Source organism: Peromyscus maniculatus, chromosome 15 (genome assembly GCF_049852395.1).
Source record: "Peromyscus maniculatus bairdii isolate BWxNUB_F1_BW_parent chromosome 15, HU_Pman_BW_mat_3.1, whole genome shotgun sequence".
Lineage (NCBI taxonomy): Eukaryota > Metazoa > Chordata > Mammalia > Rodentia > Cricetidae > Peromyscus > Peromyscus maniculatus.
This window is the reverse complement of record NC_134866.1, coordinates 79,345,290-79,361,937: the sequence shown is the minus strand read 5'-3', so window position 1 is coordinate 79,361,937 and position 16,648 is coordinate 79,345,290. Positions and strand designations below refer to the sequence as shown.

Here is a 16,648-nt window from a genome sequence, read left to right as displayed (position 1 = left end):
GGCAGAGCAGATGGTCCCCTTGGATGAAGTTTTCAGAAAAAAACAAAAAGCAATAGAAACGTAGCCTGGTCAAACTGAGCATTTAGAAATACTCAGCAGAAACTGACTAGGGAAGCTCCAGTCAGGCAGCCAGCTGGAGTTCTTGGTGGAATTCCAGGCAGAGCAGGGCCTTGAGTGAGGCTTCCAAGTACAAGAACAAGTAGCCACAGGTAGAAATAACATCATCAAATAGGTGCTCACAAGATCCAGCAGAAATCAACTGGAGAAGTTGAGGAAGCCAGCTGGAGTTCCCAATTGAGCTTTCTCTCCATGGATGAGCTTCCTGTGGCTGAACTTCATACTCTCTTTCTGACTGTAGGCACTTTTATATCATGGGATAAACAAATAGTAACGTATGTTCAAAATGATTTGTCTTCTAGCTGTTTCTAAGGACATGATGTGTGCTAGCTACTTTTATGCCAACTTGACACAGGTTCGAGTGATTTTGGAAGAGGGAATGGCAGTTGAGGAAATGCCCCCACTGGAGTGGCCTCTGGGCAACCTTGTGGTGCATTTGTTTTTTTGTTTTTTTGGTTTTTTTGATTAATGATGTGGGTGGGTCCAGCTCACTGAAGGTAGTGCCACCCCTGAGCTGGTGGTCCTGGGTGCTATAAGAAAGCAGATGAAACAAGTTATGGAGAACAAGCCAGTAAGCAGCACTCCTCTGTGGCCTCTTCATCAGTTCTTGCTTCCAGGTTCCTGCCCTGACTTCCCTCAGGGATGGACTGTGATGTGAAACTGTAAGCTGAAGTAAACCCTCCCTACGTTTCTTTTGTTATGTTGTTTTATCACTGCAATAGAAACCTACCTAAGATGTGATGTTTTTATACTTGATCTCTTTTGCTGTTCCCTTTCTTGTCACAGAGTTAAGTGCCATCCCATAACCAGACAAGGGGTTTGGAGGATACTTAACATAAACATCTTGGCTCTAAAGTGGGGAAGCAACCCCAGTTCCTGAGCCAGGTTCTCAGTGAGCTCAAACAACACATGAGTTTACCAATGTAATGTACCTTACACCTCTCCAGCACTACAAGCAAGTACCGTTGTGCCTGGCTTTTTACTTGGGTTCTGGGGATTGAATTTCAAGTTCTGATGCTTGTGAGGCAAGGCTTTTACCAACTGAACTGTGGCTCCGTAGCTTCTAAATTTTACTTTTAATACTGTAATGTTAAATGGGCTTTATTAAAAGTTGATGAAGTCTCCATTTTTAAAAAGGAAAACTTTATGGGAAATACCATCTTCTTTTCTAGGATGATTGCAGAGTTGTCTTGGCAAAACAAGAGATTACAAGATTATTAGAAACACTGCAGAAACAGCAACAGCAGTTTACAGAGGTTGCAGATCACATTCAGTTGGATGCCAGTATCCCAGTCACTTTTACAAAGGTGATGTACTGCCCTTTTTGTTTGTTTGTTTTCTGAGACAGGAAAACCCTCTGTGTAGCTTTGGAGCCTGTCCTGGAACTTTCTCTGTAGACCAGGCTGGCCTTGAACTCAGAAACCCACCTGCCTCTGCCTCCCAAGTGTTGGGACTAAAGGCGTGCGCCACCACTGCTGGGCCTTACTGCCCTTATATTTACCCTAATGCTTTTTACAGATTTAAGTAGCATGAAATGTAAATCACCGTGAAGAGAACACTAGGAGGAAATTCATGAGTTGTAAAATTTCAATAAAAATTTTAATCAGTGGGAAATAGAAACAAGTGAGACTAAATCTCTGTTCTTATTTCCCAGTTTAAATAAGAATTTTGGAGATGTACCCAAAACATTTAGTAATTTTACATTTTTAATACTTATTATCAGGTATCCAGCTAATATTCAAATTTCTCAGGTTTTTTCCAAAGTAAAAAAAAAATTTTTTGAGACAATATGACATAGCAGGTGGCCTTGAATTTTCTTTGTAGCTGAGGTTAGTCTGAACTTCCTTTGTCTGCCTCCCAATTGCTAGTATTATGGGTATGTACCACCGTGCCTGGCTTCAAATCAAATTCTTAGTCATTTCTGTTTTGAGAGAGAGACTCCAAAGAAGGCCCATAAGTGGTTGAAGTATTTGTCTGTTTTTATAATGGGTTCTGTCTGAACTCTATTTTGTTTCCTATATTTAGGAATAATTAAAAAATTAATTTTGTTATATAATTATGCAAAATGTTTACATAATTGAAAGTCAAATCTGCAGTGCAGAGTTCATTCAGAAAAGACTTCTGCCCCTGGCCCCTAACAGAGTTCATTCAGTAAAGACTTCTGCCCCTGTCCCCTAACAGAGTTCATTCAGTAAAGACTTCTGCCCCTGTCCCCTAACAGAGTTCATTCAGAAAAGACTTCTGCCCCTGTCCCCTAACAGAGTTCATTCAGAAAAGACTTCTGCCCCTGTCCCCTAACAGAGTTCATTCAGAAAAGATTTCTGCCCCTGTCCCCTAACAGAGTTCATTCAGAAAAGATTTCTGCCCCTGTCCCCTAACAGAGTTCATTCAGAAAAGACTTCTGCCCCTGTCCCCTAACAGAGTTCATTCAGAAAAGACTTCTGCCCCTGTCCCCTAACAGAGTTCATTGTAAAGACTTCTGCCCCTGTCCCCTAACAGAGTTCATTCAGAAAAGACTTCTGCCCCTGTCCCCTAACAGAGTTCATTCAGAAAAGACTTCTGCCCCTGTCCCCTAACAGAGTTCATTGTAAAGACTTCTGCCCCTGTCCCCTAACAGAGTTCATTCAGAAAAGACTTCTGCCCCTGTCCCCTAACAGAGTTCATTGTAAAGACTTCTGCCCCTGTCCCCTAACAGAGTTCATTCAGAAAAGACTTCTGCCCCTGTCCCCTAACAGAGTTCATTCAGAAAAGACTTCTGCCCCTGGCCCCTAACAGAGTTCATTCAGAAAAGACTTCTGCCCCTGGCCCCTAACAGAGTTCATTCAGAAAAGACTTCTGCCCCTGTCCCCTAACAGAGTTCATTCAGTAAAGACTTCTGCCCCTGTCCCCTAACAGAGTTCATTCAGTAAAGACTTCTGCCCCCTGTCCCTAACAGAGTTCATTCAGTAAAGACTTCTGCCCCCTGTCCCTAACAGAGTTCATTCAGAAAAGACTTCTGCCCCCTGTCCCTAACAGAGTTCATTCAGTAAAGACTTCTGCCCCTGGCCCCTAACAGAGTTCATTCAGAAAAGACTTCTGCCCCTGGCCCCTAACAGAGTTCATTCAGAAAAGACTTCTGCCCCTGGCCCCTAACAGAGTTCATTCAGAAAAGACTTCTGCCCCTGTCCCCTAACAGAGTTCATTCAGTAAAGACTTCTGCCCCTGTCCCCTAACAGAGTTCATTCAGAAAAGACTTCTGCCCCTGTCCCCTAACAGAGTTCATTCAGTAAAGACTTCTGCCCCTGTCCCCTAACAGAGTTCATTCAGAAAAGACTTCTGCCCCTGTCCCCTAACAGAGTTCATTCAGTAAAGACTTCTGCCCCTGTCCCCTAACAGAGTTCATTCAGTAAAGACTTCTGCCCCCTGTCCCCTAACAGAGTTCATTCAGTAAAGACTTCTGCCCCTGTCCCCTAACAGAGTTCATTCAGTAAAGACTTCTGCCCCCTGTCCCCTAACAGAGTTCATTCAGTAAAGACTTCTGCCCCCTGTCCCTAACACTCTTCACTCTGTTCACTGTACAAAACCATTTAGAGTTTTTCTTAGTTTTATTCATCAGAATTAGAGAAAAATGTTGATGCTTTATGTACTTTCACTATTTTTAAAGGTAGAATGCCTTTCTTTTTATTCAAGTGTACACCCTGAAGATCACTCCATAACAATTTATATGACTTTTTATGTTTTCAGATAAATGTTCTAAGTACCATGATCTAACTATGTTCAAAATGTGTAACATAAGACTTACCATCTTACCTATTTATGTTTGGTGTGAGAGTATGTGCAGAGGAAGATGTTGGGTGCCTTGCTTTTATGATTCTTTGCTTTGTTCCCTTTAGACAGGGCCTCTCACTGAACCTGGAGCTAGGCTGGAGGACAGTAAGCCTCAGTGACCCTCCCATCTCTGTCTTCCACCCCCTCACTTTTATGTGGTTGCTAGGGACTAAAATTCAGTTCCCCAAGCAAGCACTCTTACCACTTAGACTGAGCCACTGCCCCAGTCCTGACCTTACTTCTTCTAAGAGGACAGTGTAGTGCCGTTAAGTATATTCACATTGTTATAAAACAGAACCTTTTTATCTTTAAACCTGACACTCATACTTTAAGGAACTTCTGTTGGATCCCTGCTAACCACCGTTCTCCTATCTCTGCTGTGAATTTGAATGGCTTACACACCTCATCTAACTGGAACAATTATAGTATGTCCTTTTTTCTGACAGGCCTTTTTTCAAGCTTCACATACCCTCCTGAAAGTTCATGTTCTAGTATGTAAAGGATTACATTTCTTTTTAAGACTGAGGAATGTTTCTCTGTTTTTACACATCTTATTCAGTTTATCTGGTCATCTGTTCATGGACACTAGTATTGCTTCCATCTGTTGCTTATTAAGTACTGCTGTGTTCGTGGCTGTACAAATCTTTCCTTACTCTTTAATTTTAAACTTTGTTTTAATTTTAATTTGTTTTTTTGAGACAGGGTTTCTCTGTGTAGTTTTTGGTGCCTGTCCTGGATCTCGATCTGTAGACCAGGCTGGATTTGAACTCACAGTGATCCACCTGGCTCTACCTCCTGAGTGCTGGGATTAAATGCGTGTTCCACCACTGCCCAGCCTTAATTTTAATTTAAAAAAAAATATATATATATATGTTTTGCCTGTATGTATGTTTGTGCCTCACATGGGTGAAATACTCATGGAGGCCAGAAGATAACATTGGAGTTTCAGGGGGGTTGTGAGCTGTCATGTTTGTGCTGGGAATTGAACCCGGGTCCTCTAGAAGAGTAGCCAGTGCTCTTAACTGCTGAGCCATATCTCCAGCTCCTGTATAGCTATCTCTGTAAGCCCCCATTTTCACTCCTTGTGGTGATATAACCAGAAATGAAATGAAATTAGTGGATCATGTAGTAAGGTTTTCCAAATTTTTCATTAAAAATGTGTAATTTTGTTTTTGGTTTTGTTTTGAGAAAGGTTCCTATGTAGCCTGTGCTGGCCTCAAACTTACTATATAAGGATGACACTGAACTAATGACACTCATGACTCGAAATCCAGTGCTGGGATTATAGGCATATGTCACCATACCATGTTTATGTAGTGCTGGCTTTGGAACCCATGGCTTTGTGCATGCTAGGCAAGTATTCAGTCACAAGCTATATCCCTAGCCTTATTTTGTGTTATCAGGAATTTTTGTGATATTTTACATACTGTTAACATATGGTAATCTTACTGTTGTTGCACAAAGTTTATAATTTCTCCACATGTTGCATAATGACCATCTTAATATGTATGAGGTTTTATCTTATTGTGGTGGCATTTTGCATTGTGTGTGGGTGTGGGTGTGGTTTTTTGAGACCGGGTTTTTCTGTGCTGGCTGTCCTGGAACTCTCTCTGTAGACCAGGCTGGCCTTGAACTCAGAGATCCGCCTGCCTCTGCCTCCCAAGTGCTGCGATAACTAACGGTGTGCTCCACCACCAGCAGCCTGTTGCTGCTTTTGCTGCCTGTGCTTTGGTATCATATTCAGGTAGTCATTGTCAGATTCAAGGTATGAAGCTTTTCTTGCGTATTCTTCTACTTTATAGTTGGGAATGCTTTTCATCTTAGTCGCTGGGAGTTAATTTTGTGTGTGTTGTAAGGTGTACCTCTTCATTCTTTGACACACTAGTTCCTAGTTTATTCACCACGTTTGAAGACCATCTCTTCTCTGTTGAGTCATCTTTGGAACCCTTGGTGCAGATCATTTGGCTGTATCATGTGGTGGTTTATATTTGGCCGCTCTGCTCAGTTGGTTTGTTTGGCTTTGTGTCAGTCCATGTTTTCATTTCTTGTAGCTTTGTAAAATATTTTAATGTCAGAAAGCGTAAGTCCTCTGACTCTATTCTCCTCAAAATTGTTTTTAGCTGTATTCTTTGAGGCCTATAAGATTTTTTCTTTCCCACAAAAGTTGACTTTTTGTTTTCTAATCTGTACTTTGGCATATATTATACAAATACTCTACTACTGAAGAGCACTTTCACCCATGCAATGGGATTTGGGTGGAACTTACACTGATACTTGAACAATATCATTTTCAGATCTGTGAATGTGGCATGCCCAAGATGTCTTTGTTAATTTCTTTGGTTTGAGCCACCATGTGGTTGCTGGGAATTGAACTCAGGAACTCTGGAAGAGCAGGCAATGCTCTTCACCTCTGAGCCATCTCTCTAGCCCCTCTGTTAATTTTTTATAACAATGCTTTCCAGTTTTTAAAATAGACTTATTTTCAATCTGTGGTAGTGACTGCTTATATGTACGTGCACCACATGTATGCCTGGTGCCCACTGAAACTACATCAAAATGTCAGATTCACTGGAACTGGCGTGAGTTACAGACTGTTGTGAGCCTCTGTAGATGCTGGGATCTGAACCTTGGCCATCTGCAAGGGCAATAAATGAGCCACTGACCCACCTCACTAACCCCTCCCCTGCCCTTTTAAAAGTTTTTACTTTTTTTATTTTTATGTTTTGTAGTTTTCAGTGTACAGGTCTTGAAGTCTTTAGCTAGGTTTATTATTAAGTGTTTCATTGCTTTTGATACTGTTGTAAATGGGATTGCTTTCTTAGGTTCCATTTTGAATTGTTCATTATTGGTGTGTAAAAATATTGTGTCTTCACAATTCATTTATTCTAACAGTTTTTTTTGGCGGGGCGCGGGGTGGGGGGGGTCCTTCAGGGTTTCCTACATTAAGATCATGCCATTTATAAAGAAAATTTAACATAGTTCTTTTTGATTTAGCTATTTTTATGTCTTTTTTTTTCTTAGTTGTTCTAGTTAAGACTTCTAATTCAGTAGGATGTTGAATACTCCTGTAATAATACCATGTTAAGTAGAAATGGCTAAAGAAGGGAACTTTGTCTTTTTCTTACCGTAGAGGTGTTTGCTGTGGAATTTTCATGTGTATGGCTTCTATTCCTGTTTTGTTAATTTTTTTTTTTTTTTTTTTTTTTTTACTGATGCCTGTTTTGTTAATTTTTTATTGTAAAGGCATATGAATTTTCTCAAATACTCCTGGTATCAATTGAGATCATCAGTTAGTTCTTATCCTCATTTGTTGATGTGGTATAGTAAGTTATGCTGAAATGTCTGTTTGCCAGGCACAAACCCATTTGGTCTGGTGTATAATCATTTTAATTAGTTGTTAAATGCAGTTTACTAGTGTTTTCTAGTTTATATCTTGTAAGGAAAGAACAGTGATGGACACTAAGATGCCTCAACTTATTTATCTATTTATTTGCAGTACTCGGGATCAAACTAGGCCTCGTCCATGCTCATAAAGCTCTTCCACTAGCTCCAGCCCCGGTTCTCTTCTTGACTTTGTACTGACTGAAGTGCCGTGGCTTCTCAGCTAGCATCTGGGCTTCTCACAATTGGATTTTTGTTCTTACATCATTTTATATCTGAGATGTAGTGTTGGACTACACTGCATATTTGGGAGCCCATATATAGATTAAGTTGATGTTTATGGAACTAGTGAGCTTAAGTAGAATGAAAAGGAAGAGCTCATGTTTCTAAAAATATTAACATTTAAACAGAAAATAAGATCGTAAAAATGGCATTAAAAGCCTGGAAAATTCTGTATCATAAAAGTCAAAAAAATAGTATTCTACGGGTTGAAGAGGGGGTTGGGGATTTAGCTCAGTGGTAGAGCAAGCGCAAGGCCCTGAGTTCGGTCCTCAACTCTGGGGAAAAAATATTCTATGGGTTGAAGAGATGGCTCAGCAGTTAAGAACGCTGGCTGCTCTTTAAGAGGACCCAGGTTCAATTTCCAGCACCCACATAGCAGCTCACACCTGTCTGTAACTCTAGTTCCAGGACTTCTGACACTCTTACATAGACACACATTCAGGCAAAACACCAATGAACATAAAATAAATTACTTATTTTTTAAAAAGTTAAAAAAAAGTAGTACTCTAAAAACAAAGCAAAACAATAATTTCTAACAACATATAGCCCTTAAATGTCATTAAGTATTGTACAGATTTTTACATAAATTTAAAACAGTCTAGTAAATGTTTACTTTTTAGTTTCATTTTTATTTTATTATTATTTTTTTAATATTTATTATGTATACACAATTCTGCCTGTATGCATGCCTACATGCCAGAAGAGGGCAACAGGTCTCATTATAGATGGTTGTGAGCCACTATGTGGTTGCTGGGAATTGAACTCAGGACCTCTGGAAGAGCAGCCAGTGCTCTTAACCTCTGAGCCATCTCTCCAGCCCTCAGTCTCATTTTTATAATTGAGAGAAGATAGGTCTTGCAGCTAGGAATGTATGTATATACATATATTCACTTCATAATTCGGTGTAAACATCAAAAAGTCAGAAATGATTTAAAATGTAACATTGGTTAAATTGTGGTTCAGATTATAAACTATCACAATAGTCTGGCCAGTATATATTAAAGTGAAAACTTTCCATAATCTATGGCAAGTGAAAAAAATAATTGTCTTATCTGTATAGTATTGTTTTTCAAAAGCATATCTGGAGGGTTGGGATATATTGTTTGTCCTTTATTGTAGGATGAGGCCCTGAGTTCATTTCCTAGCACTAGAAAAATAAACAAACAAAAAAATAGAAGTAAATGAAAAGTACATTTGTTTTATGATTCTTGTCCAATGTGGAATATATCTGGAAAAATATACACCATTATTGTGTTATTAACAGATATTTCTGGAAATTTAATGGTGGCCTTTATTTTTAATTACCCCTTTTTTGGGGTTTTAAATTTCTGTGTGATATTTACACTTCATGTGTGTGCATATATGTGTGTGCATGCACCTGCTGGAGGTGTCAACTTCCTTACATTATTCTGAGACAAGTTCTGTCACTCAACATGGCTAAAAAACAAAGAGTAAACAAAAAGCATAAATATTGTCATATTCTGACTTCAGTTTTTTTCAAAACCACAGGACAACAGAGTTCATATTGGACCCAAAATGGAAATCCGAGTAGTTACATTAGGATTAGATGGTGCTGGAAAAACTACTATTTTATTCAAGTTAAAACAAGATGAGTTCATGCAGCCTATTCCAACAATTGGTAAGTTTGAATACTGCTAGCCAACTGGCTTGTAGCTCGCTGAATTCCCGGTGTGTGATGTTGGTGTGCAGGTTCCCCTTCCCGGCTTTAAGACACGGCAGATGAGGTAGTGGGTGTGGGGCTGAGATATTCATGGTGACATAGCAAAGAGGACTGAACGTTGATGGGACAGTCAGACGGAATCTGACTGATGTCAGGAAGGAGGAGGGGGCAGTGGTAGAGTGGGCAGGTGTATGGATGCCCAGGTCCTGAGACCCTGGGGAAATGCACGTCTAGCAGCTGTTACAGGTAGACATTCCTGAAGGACTGGGAGTATAGTTGCTTTAGCTTCAGTAGCTGTTGCTATAAGCAGACAGTTGCTAACTAAAAAATATAAACAGGGGTTTGCTTGCCTTTGATGTGTCATTTATTGTTAAATATAAATGCAATATAAAAATGTTTTAACAAAACAGGTTTTAATGTGGAAACTGTGGAATACAAAAATCTAAAATTTACCATTTGGGATGTGGGTGGAAAGCACAAATTAAGACCATTGTGGAAACATTATTACCTCAATACACAAGGTAAGAGTCAAGAATGACATTTTTTTTTAACTTAAAAACATTGTTAAGAAGAGTTTTAGTCCTCTGATATAACTAGCAAAACTGTTATTTAAAAGAATAATGGTGAATTTGAGAGGGGAGGGTAGTAGAGGGCATGATGTAAATGTACTTTATTTAGATTTAAAAAGTAATGATAAAACTGGGATATGTACATTTAGTTTACTTATGAAAGGCCATTATTGTAGAATAAAAAAAAACATACCTCCTTTTGGTTATTATTAAAGTTGAAGTCTGTTTTCAGTATTCTTATGGGTATGGTTGCTAACAATAAGGTAACATGAAGTGTGGCGTATATGTGTATTCTGAGGTCAACATTTAACCTATCATACAGCACTATTCCCTGATTTATATGTGATCCCATGGGAACCCATCATAGTTTTCTCTTGACCAAACGGGACATACCGCAGCATTCCATCTAGCCTTTATCACACTTGGCTCCGGTCTACACTTTTGTGCCCCCACTCTCCCATAAAGCATACTTATACACCTATTTTGTATGTCATCCATCCTATTCCCATTTAAATGTTAGAATAATTATTTTTACCCTGGAAATTTTGATATTATGGTTAGTATGAGCATAATTTTGAAGGAAAGGAATACTTTAGAGAGATAATCATGGTGATACTTTATTTTTAAAAGATTGTATTTTTTTTTCTAAACTACTTACTAGTTTTTTTTTAAGGTTTTGAAAATAGTCTCACTATGTAGCCTTACCTGGTCTGAGGCTTGCTATGTAGACTAGGCTGGCCTCAACCTCATAAAGATCCTTCTGCCTCTGCCTCTGCCTCCTGAGTGGTGAGATTAAAGGTATGCACCACAACACTCAACAGGTTTTTATTATTATTATTATTATTATTATTATTTTACTTTTTAAATGAGCATACAAAGTAATGAGTTTCATCATAGCATTTCATATGTATGTGTCATCATACTGTCCTTTTTCCTCCTACTGGTCTTCTTCATAAATGGTGCCCCTCCCTCTGCTTATGTAAGACTTTTTGTAAAGGCAGTTTTCAAAGAACAGGTAGCCTCAAGGTAGCTCTTAGGCACATTAGAGAGAGAGAGAGAGAGACAGAGAGAGAGAGAGAGAACACATGAATGAGGGAGGACACAGTTTGTGTTTGATAGAGTCAGTTTTATAAATCCTATCAGAGGAGGAGAAAGTAAACCTGTGAAGTTATGTAAACTACTCAAGATCCTATCATTAATTATTAAGTCCTGCTATTAAATAGGCAGCCTTTAAATAAAGATAGAGATGGTAAATGAAATATACTTGGTTAATTACTGAATTTAACAAATAACTTGGATATTTTGTGTATTTCGGCAGCTGTTGTATTTGTTGTTGACAGCAGTCACAGAGACAGAGTTAGTGAAGCACACAGTGAACTTGCAAAGCTGCTAACAGAGAAAGAACTCCGAGATGCCTTGCTCCTGATTTTTGCTAACAAACAGGTAATGGGTTTTTATATCAAAACACTTACTACTATGCCGGGCGGTGGTGGCGCACGCCTTTGATCCCAGCACTCGGGAGGCAGAGGCAGGCGGATCTCTGTGAGTTCGAGGCCAGCCTGGGCTACCAAGTGAGTTCCAGGAAAGGCGCAAAGCTATACAGAGAAACCCTGTCTCGAAAAACCAAAAAAAAAAAAAACACTTACTACTTCAGTAGTTTTGTATATTTCATGTCGTAGGTCAGTTGAGAAGATTTCAAAGAATCAATTCAATAGCTGTCTATAAACTTTCTGCTGTGGAAGATGTTACCTTGGGTATCCGAGTATACAGAAACACACAAATCAAGTAATTGATGCAGACAATGCATTCTTGGGTCTAGATATAAACGTGTTATATTGTTTAATAAAGATAAACTGGGAAGTAACTTCAATAAGGAGATAGAGCTGTTCTAAATGAAGTGGAATCTTAAAGGATCTAAATGTAGGATTTAGGAGGTAGAACAGGAGGATCAAGTTTAGGCTATCCTGCCCTATAGAAAAATCTCAAAGCTAGCATGAGCTACATAGTGAGACCTGGTCTCAAAATAAAAGGCTGGGGCTGTAAGTCAGAGGTAGTTCTCTCATGCAGTATATGCACGACCTTGGTGTTGATCCCTCGAATGGATATGGTGGGATTGGGTTATAAGGTTGGAATTAAAATTGTGATAGGATGAATTTGTAGATGTCTTTGGGTCTGTAGGTGAAGGAAATAATATTAACAGGAAGAGAAATGGCATGTGCATTTTTAAGGAGCATCAGGTAGAGGATGAAAAAAAACCTAGATTAATAGATCTGGTCATGTTGTAAAGGCCATGCAGGGCTAGAGTAAAAAATTAAGGTTTTATACAGAAGAAAAAAAAAAACTTTTTGGACTTATTAGTACAAGATAACACTACACCAAAATGTTAAGACTAATTTTGGGGGTAGAAAAAATGTAGGAATTAATAATACCTTGAATTAGCAGAACAGAAAGGTGGAAGGAGATGAGAGGACTTTTATAGGGGGAGAATTAGAATTTAGTGGGTGAATGGAGAAGATAAAGGATTAAGTGGGAGAGGCTAGACTCTTCGATCTTTCTGAGTCTAAGCTTCACCGGAAGGTGAGAATGCTTTTAAGGGAAGTAGTGCTGGGGTTTAAATTTTAAATTTTAAGTATAGGTGTTCCCTCTATATGTATGTTTGTGCACATGTATGCCTGGTGCCCACAGAGGCCAGAAGAGGGGTGTCAAGAGCCCCTGAAACTGGAGATAATAGACAATTGTAAGCCACAAGCCTCATAGTTGTGAAGACAATTGATTGGAATAAAACTCAGGTCCTTTGGGAGAGTAGCTAGTGCTTCTAACAATGGAGTCATTTCTCCATTTCTCTGAAGTGAAGCTGAATATAGTAGATGTCATAGGAGGGAAAGTGGAGTAAAGAATAAAGAATTTTCACCTCACCAAAAATGAACAAGAACAGGCAAACCAGGAAGAACTGAAACATCCTTACTTGACCAGTAAACATGCAAATAATATACTTGTGGTGCTGCTAAAGATGAACTGACAGAATCCTTAGACAGCATACATTTCTGGCATAGTTACTAAATACAGTAATGGCAACATCTGTTCAAATTTTAGATGCATATTGCATATATCCCTTTACTCTCGGTCTATAGCTGTATATGTTACACAAGATAATTTTGTAAATGTAGATAAACTTAACATATGTATGTATGTGTTGAGTACACAGTTGTCCCTCATGATTCATGGAGGATTGGGTCTAGGATCTCTTACAGATACCAAAGCCTTTGGATGTTTAAGTTCTTTTTAAAATATTTAGTATTTGTGTATAACTCACACATTCTCCTGTGTACTCAAAATCATCTGTAGGTTACTTATAAGACTTAGTGAAATGGAAATGGTATGTTAATGGTTGTTAGCCTTCATTATTTAGAGAATAATAACAAGTCTGCATGTTCTATAAGAAAATGTTAGTGGTTGCTTCTGAGAAGTAGGAGCAAGGAATGTTCAGAATGTGCATATAATAAGATCTGAAAAATTTTAAACCAGTTAATTGAATCCATGGATGTAGAGGGCTAACTGTAGATACAGGTTTATAATAATGGCAGGACTTATTAAATAAATTACATGGCATCCATGCAAAGAAATGCAGTTTTAATGTTAAGATAATCTCCATGTGTTGATAACATATTAAATTGAAAAATATCTTTCTGTTAAGTAAAGACCCAAACCAGTCAGACAAAAGTATGTACTTTGATTGTACACGTAAATTTTCTCGAAAAATATGTAAGAAATCACTACTATTGTTCCTGGGAAGGATCAAGGTTGGGAAATAATACAACCTTCATGATACAGTTTCTACAAAAACCATTTTTATGCTATATATGTACTTCTTTTTGGGTGAGAAGGGGACAGATGGCTGATGCCTTATAGTGACCTAGGTAGTATCTTTCAGATAGGAGGCATAGCTGTGATTGATTGCATATTATCCTTAATATATATAGGTAATTCTAACCAAAACTATTAATTCTTTGAATTAATCTAAGAATAATTACTGAAAATGAATATAGGCTTTGGTTAGGATTCAATTTGAATGTTATCAGCTGCCAGGCAGTGGTGGCACACACCTTTAATCCCAACATTTAGGCACAGGCAAGTGGATCTCTAAGTTCTAGGCCAGCCTGGTCTACAAAGAGTTCCACGACAGCCAAGGCTACACAGAGAAACCCTGTTTCAAACAAACAAACAAACAAACAAACAATATTAACAGCATATTCCTATATAAATAGTAAGAAAAAAATGATCCCTTGGAAGGACTTATAAAAATTTAATTTTGTCTCCCTTAGGATGTTGCTGGAGCACTGTCAGTAGAAGAAATCACTGAACTTCTTAGTCTCCATAAACTGTGCTGTGGTAGGAGCTGGTATATCCAGGGTTGTGATGCTCGAAGTGGTATGGGGCTCTACGAAGGGTTGGACTGGCTCTCCCGGCAACTTGTGGCTGCTGGAGTGTTGGATGTTGCTTGATTCTAATGCAGCAGTTGTTTCAAGCTTATGGTTAAAAGTTACTCTGCATGTAATGTATCCTAAGAAATTGTACATCTCAAATATGATAGTTAATGTAGGATGTGTATATAAGAATCCTGGACTGAGAACTAAATATGACATTGCTTTTAAAAATTATTCTGTGGCAATTTTAAATGACCATATCACATTGGTTAAATAGAAATTTCTTGGATATAGACTTTTAAAGGGTACATTAGGTACTGGATATTTTCAGTTTGTATATGACCTGTATATTGGGGAAGAATAGTCACAGAGAACGAGTAAGTGAAGGTTCTTGATTTCAGTCGAAACAAAAAACAAAACAGCCAGTGGAGTGCCTAACAGAACCTAGGGAAGTACGGCTTCTTTATCCCGCCTTTTTATTCAGTTTTGGTAGTAGACATGGCAGTTGTGTACTAGAATTGAACTGTATTGCGGGAAATAGGATTGCTTTACATCCAGTATACCAGTATCATTAATGCTGGGGAGTATAAACTATAGAAATCAGTGTTTTCTACGTTTTACTAGAACTCTCCCCTAAAGCATTTTGCATAACGAATAGTGAGAATGAGATATTATCTAAGTGGACCTGATCACTAGACCAGTACTAAACCAAGAACAATAAAACTGTGAAAGTTGTTTGATCTTCACTAATGAGAACCATTTCCAGGATCGGGCCTAGGTTTATTTCCTAGGTCACAGTCCTATATTGGTCCTTTAGTTGTTTAACACATTTACTTAGGCTTAGTAATATTGCATCCTTTGTTGGTAAAGTGTCATAAGCCACATGAAAAGCCAGGCACTTTTACATGAACACACAGAGACCTAATTAGAAAACTACCTATACCTTAGGGGGAGTTATTCAAACAGTAGGGAATGCTAATTTCTTTAACATGGTTCCCAAGTTAAGTGCATTCATTCATATGACAGTAAAAAGGATCAAGGCTCTTCAGGACAAGGTCTCAGTTAAGAGGAAGAACATGTCTATAGGAAAAGAAACATTTAAAAAAGTTTACATTTATTATGGCAGTGTTGTGAATAAAAGTTAAATTTTGTGTTCTTTACGGTTTCTTATTTGTAAAGGATACACTTATTATGGAAGCATGATTTCTTGAACTTAAATAGATTTCTTGTTTTTAATGTTCTTCTTACTTTATAGGATGAAGTTGATTCTTAAATAGTAGTGCAGTGTTTTACAAGGATACTGGTGTCTAACAATAGGATATAACTTTTAGGTTGCACTGTCTGGTTCAGTTTTTTCAGATGTACTTTTTTTAAATTTAAACTTTTAGAAAACAGCAGTAGAAAAAGCCCGCCACATATTACGGGCAATATGTAAATAAAAATATAATATTTTGTCCTTGGTTTTTCAAGAAAGTAACTACTGGTCATGCTGTTACAAGTAGTTTGTGTGCATATGTAATACTTTGTAATTAATTATTTAATATTTGACTGATTTTAGTAACTGTGAAAAATAAAAATGTTGCATTGCTTGTGAGACCTTGAACTGTTTTCTGTACTAGGTAACTGAAAATGTGTTGACACTAAGATGTGAACTTGATTTTGTTGTAAATTATGAAGTTTATTATTTCACCAAGTTTGTTAAACTTTGTAATTCATATTCTTAAAATATAACCAAACATAATTTTCAAACTGTGCTTAAATATGACTGTAATATAGATATACTGTAGTCTTTATGTGTGATTCTTTTTCTCGGGTGGGCTCCTATTACTGTGTATACTTACATCCTTTGACTAGTCATTTGTTAAGATTGCACTAGTTTCCTCTGGGAAGTGTCAAATTTTAAGAATCAACACATGTTTCAAGTACAATATATTAGGATTTGCCTTAAATCTCTGAAATTCTATATTATATTTAATTATTACTGTATGAATTATATACAGCAGGTATGTCAAGTGTATAGCCCTGGTCTGTAATTCAGGAATGATTTATAGCTAGCAAAAGCCATTATTTGAACACACACACACATATATATGATCAGTATAGAAAGCAATAAAATGCTTCACTTATAAGGAGTTCTGTCATTATAAAACCTGCTCAATAAATTGTTCATCTAGCATCATTGCTAGTAAATAACTTAAGAAAGCACACTATTAGAGCTGGGCAGAGCTCAGTCGTGGAAGCACTTGTCTAGCATGCATGAAATCCTGGGTTTGACCTCTAGCACTGCAAAAAAGAATAACTTCATTTTTTGTGCTATGCCTAAAAGAAACAAATAAAAAACGGAGAGGAGAATGACTTAACCTATCACATTGGGAAAGGGTTCATTT

General features: G+C 37.8%; 1 protein-coding gene across 1 annotated transcript in view; it reads left to right on the top strand.

Annotated features, from left to right (window-relative positions):
• Trim23 (tripartite motif containing 23) overlaps positions 1 to 16,052 on the top strand; it is a 32,764-nt gene extending 16,712 nt beyond the window's left edge. The window contains exons 7-11 of the mRNA XM_006982745.4: positions 1,290 to 1,424; positions 9,097 to 9,226; positions 9,679 to 9,789; positions 11,156 to 11,280; positions 14,160 to 16,052. Coding sequence (XP_006982807.1) covers positions 1,290 to 1,424; positions 9,097 to 9,226; positions 9,679 to 9,789; positions 11,156 to 11,280; positions 14,160 to 14,339 — 681 coding nt within the window. The 3' untranslated portion in view covers positions 14,340 to 16,052. The remainder of the gene's footprint in view (positions 1 to 1,289; positions 1,425 to 9,096; positions 9,227 to 9,678; positions 9,790 to 11,155; positions 11,281 to 14,159) is intronic.
• Positions 16,053 to 16,648: the final 596 nt, after the last annotated feature.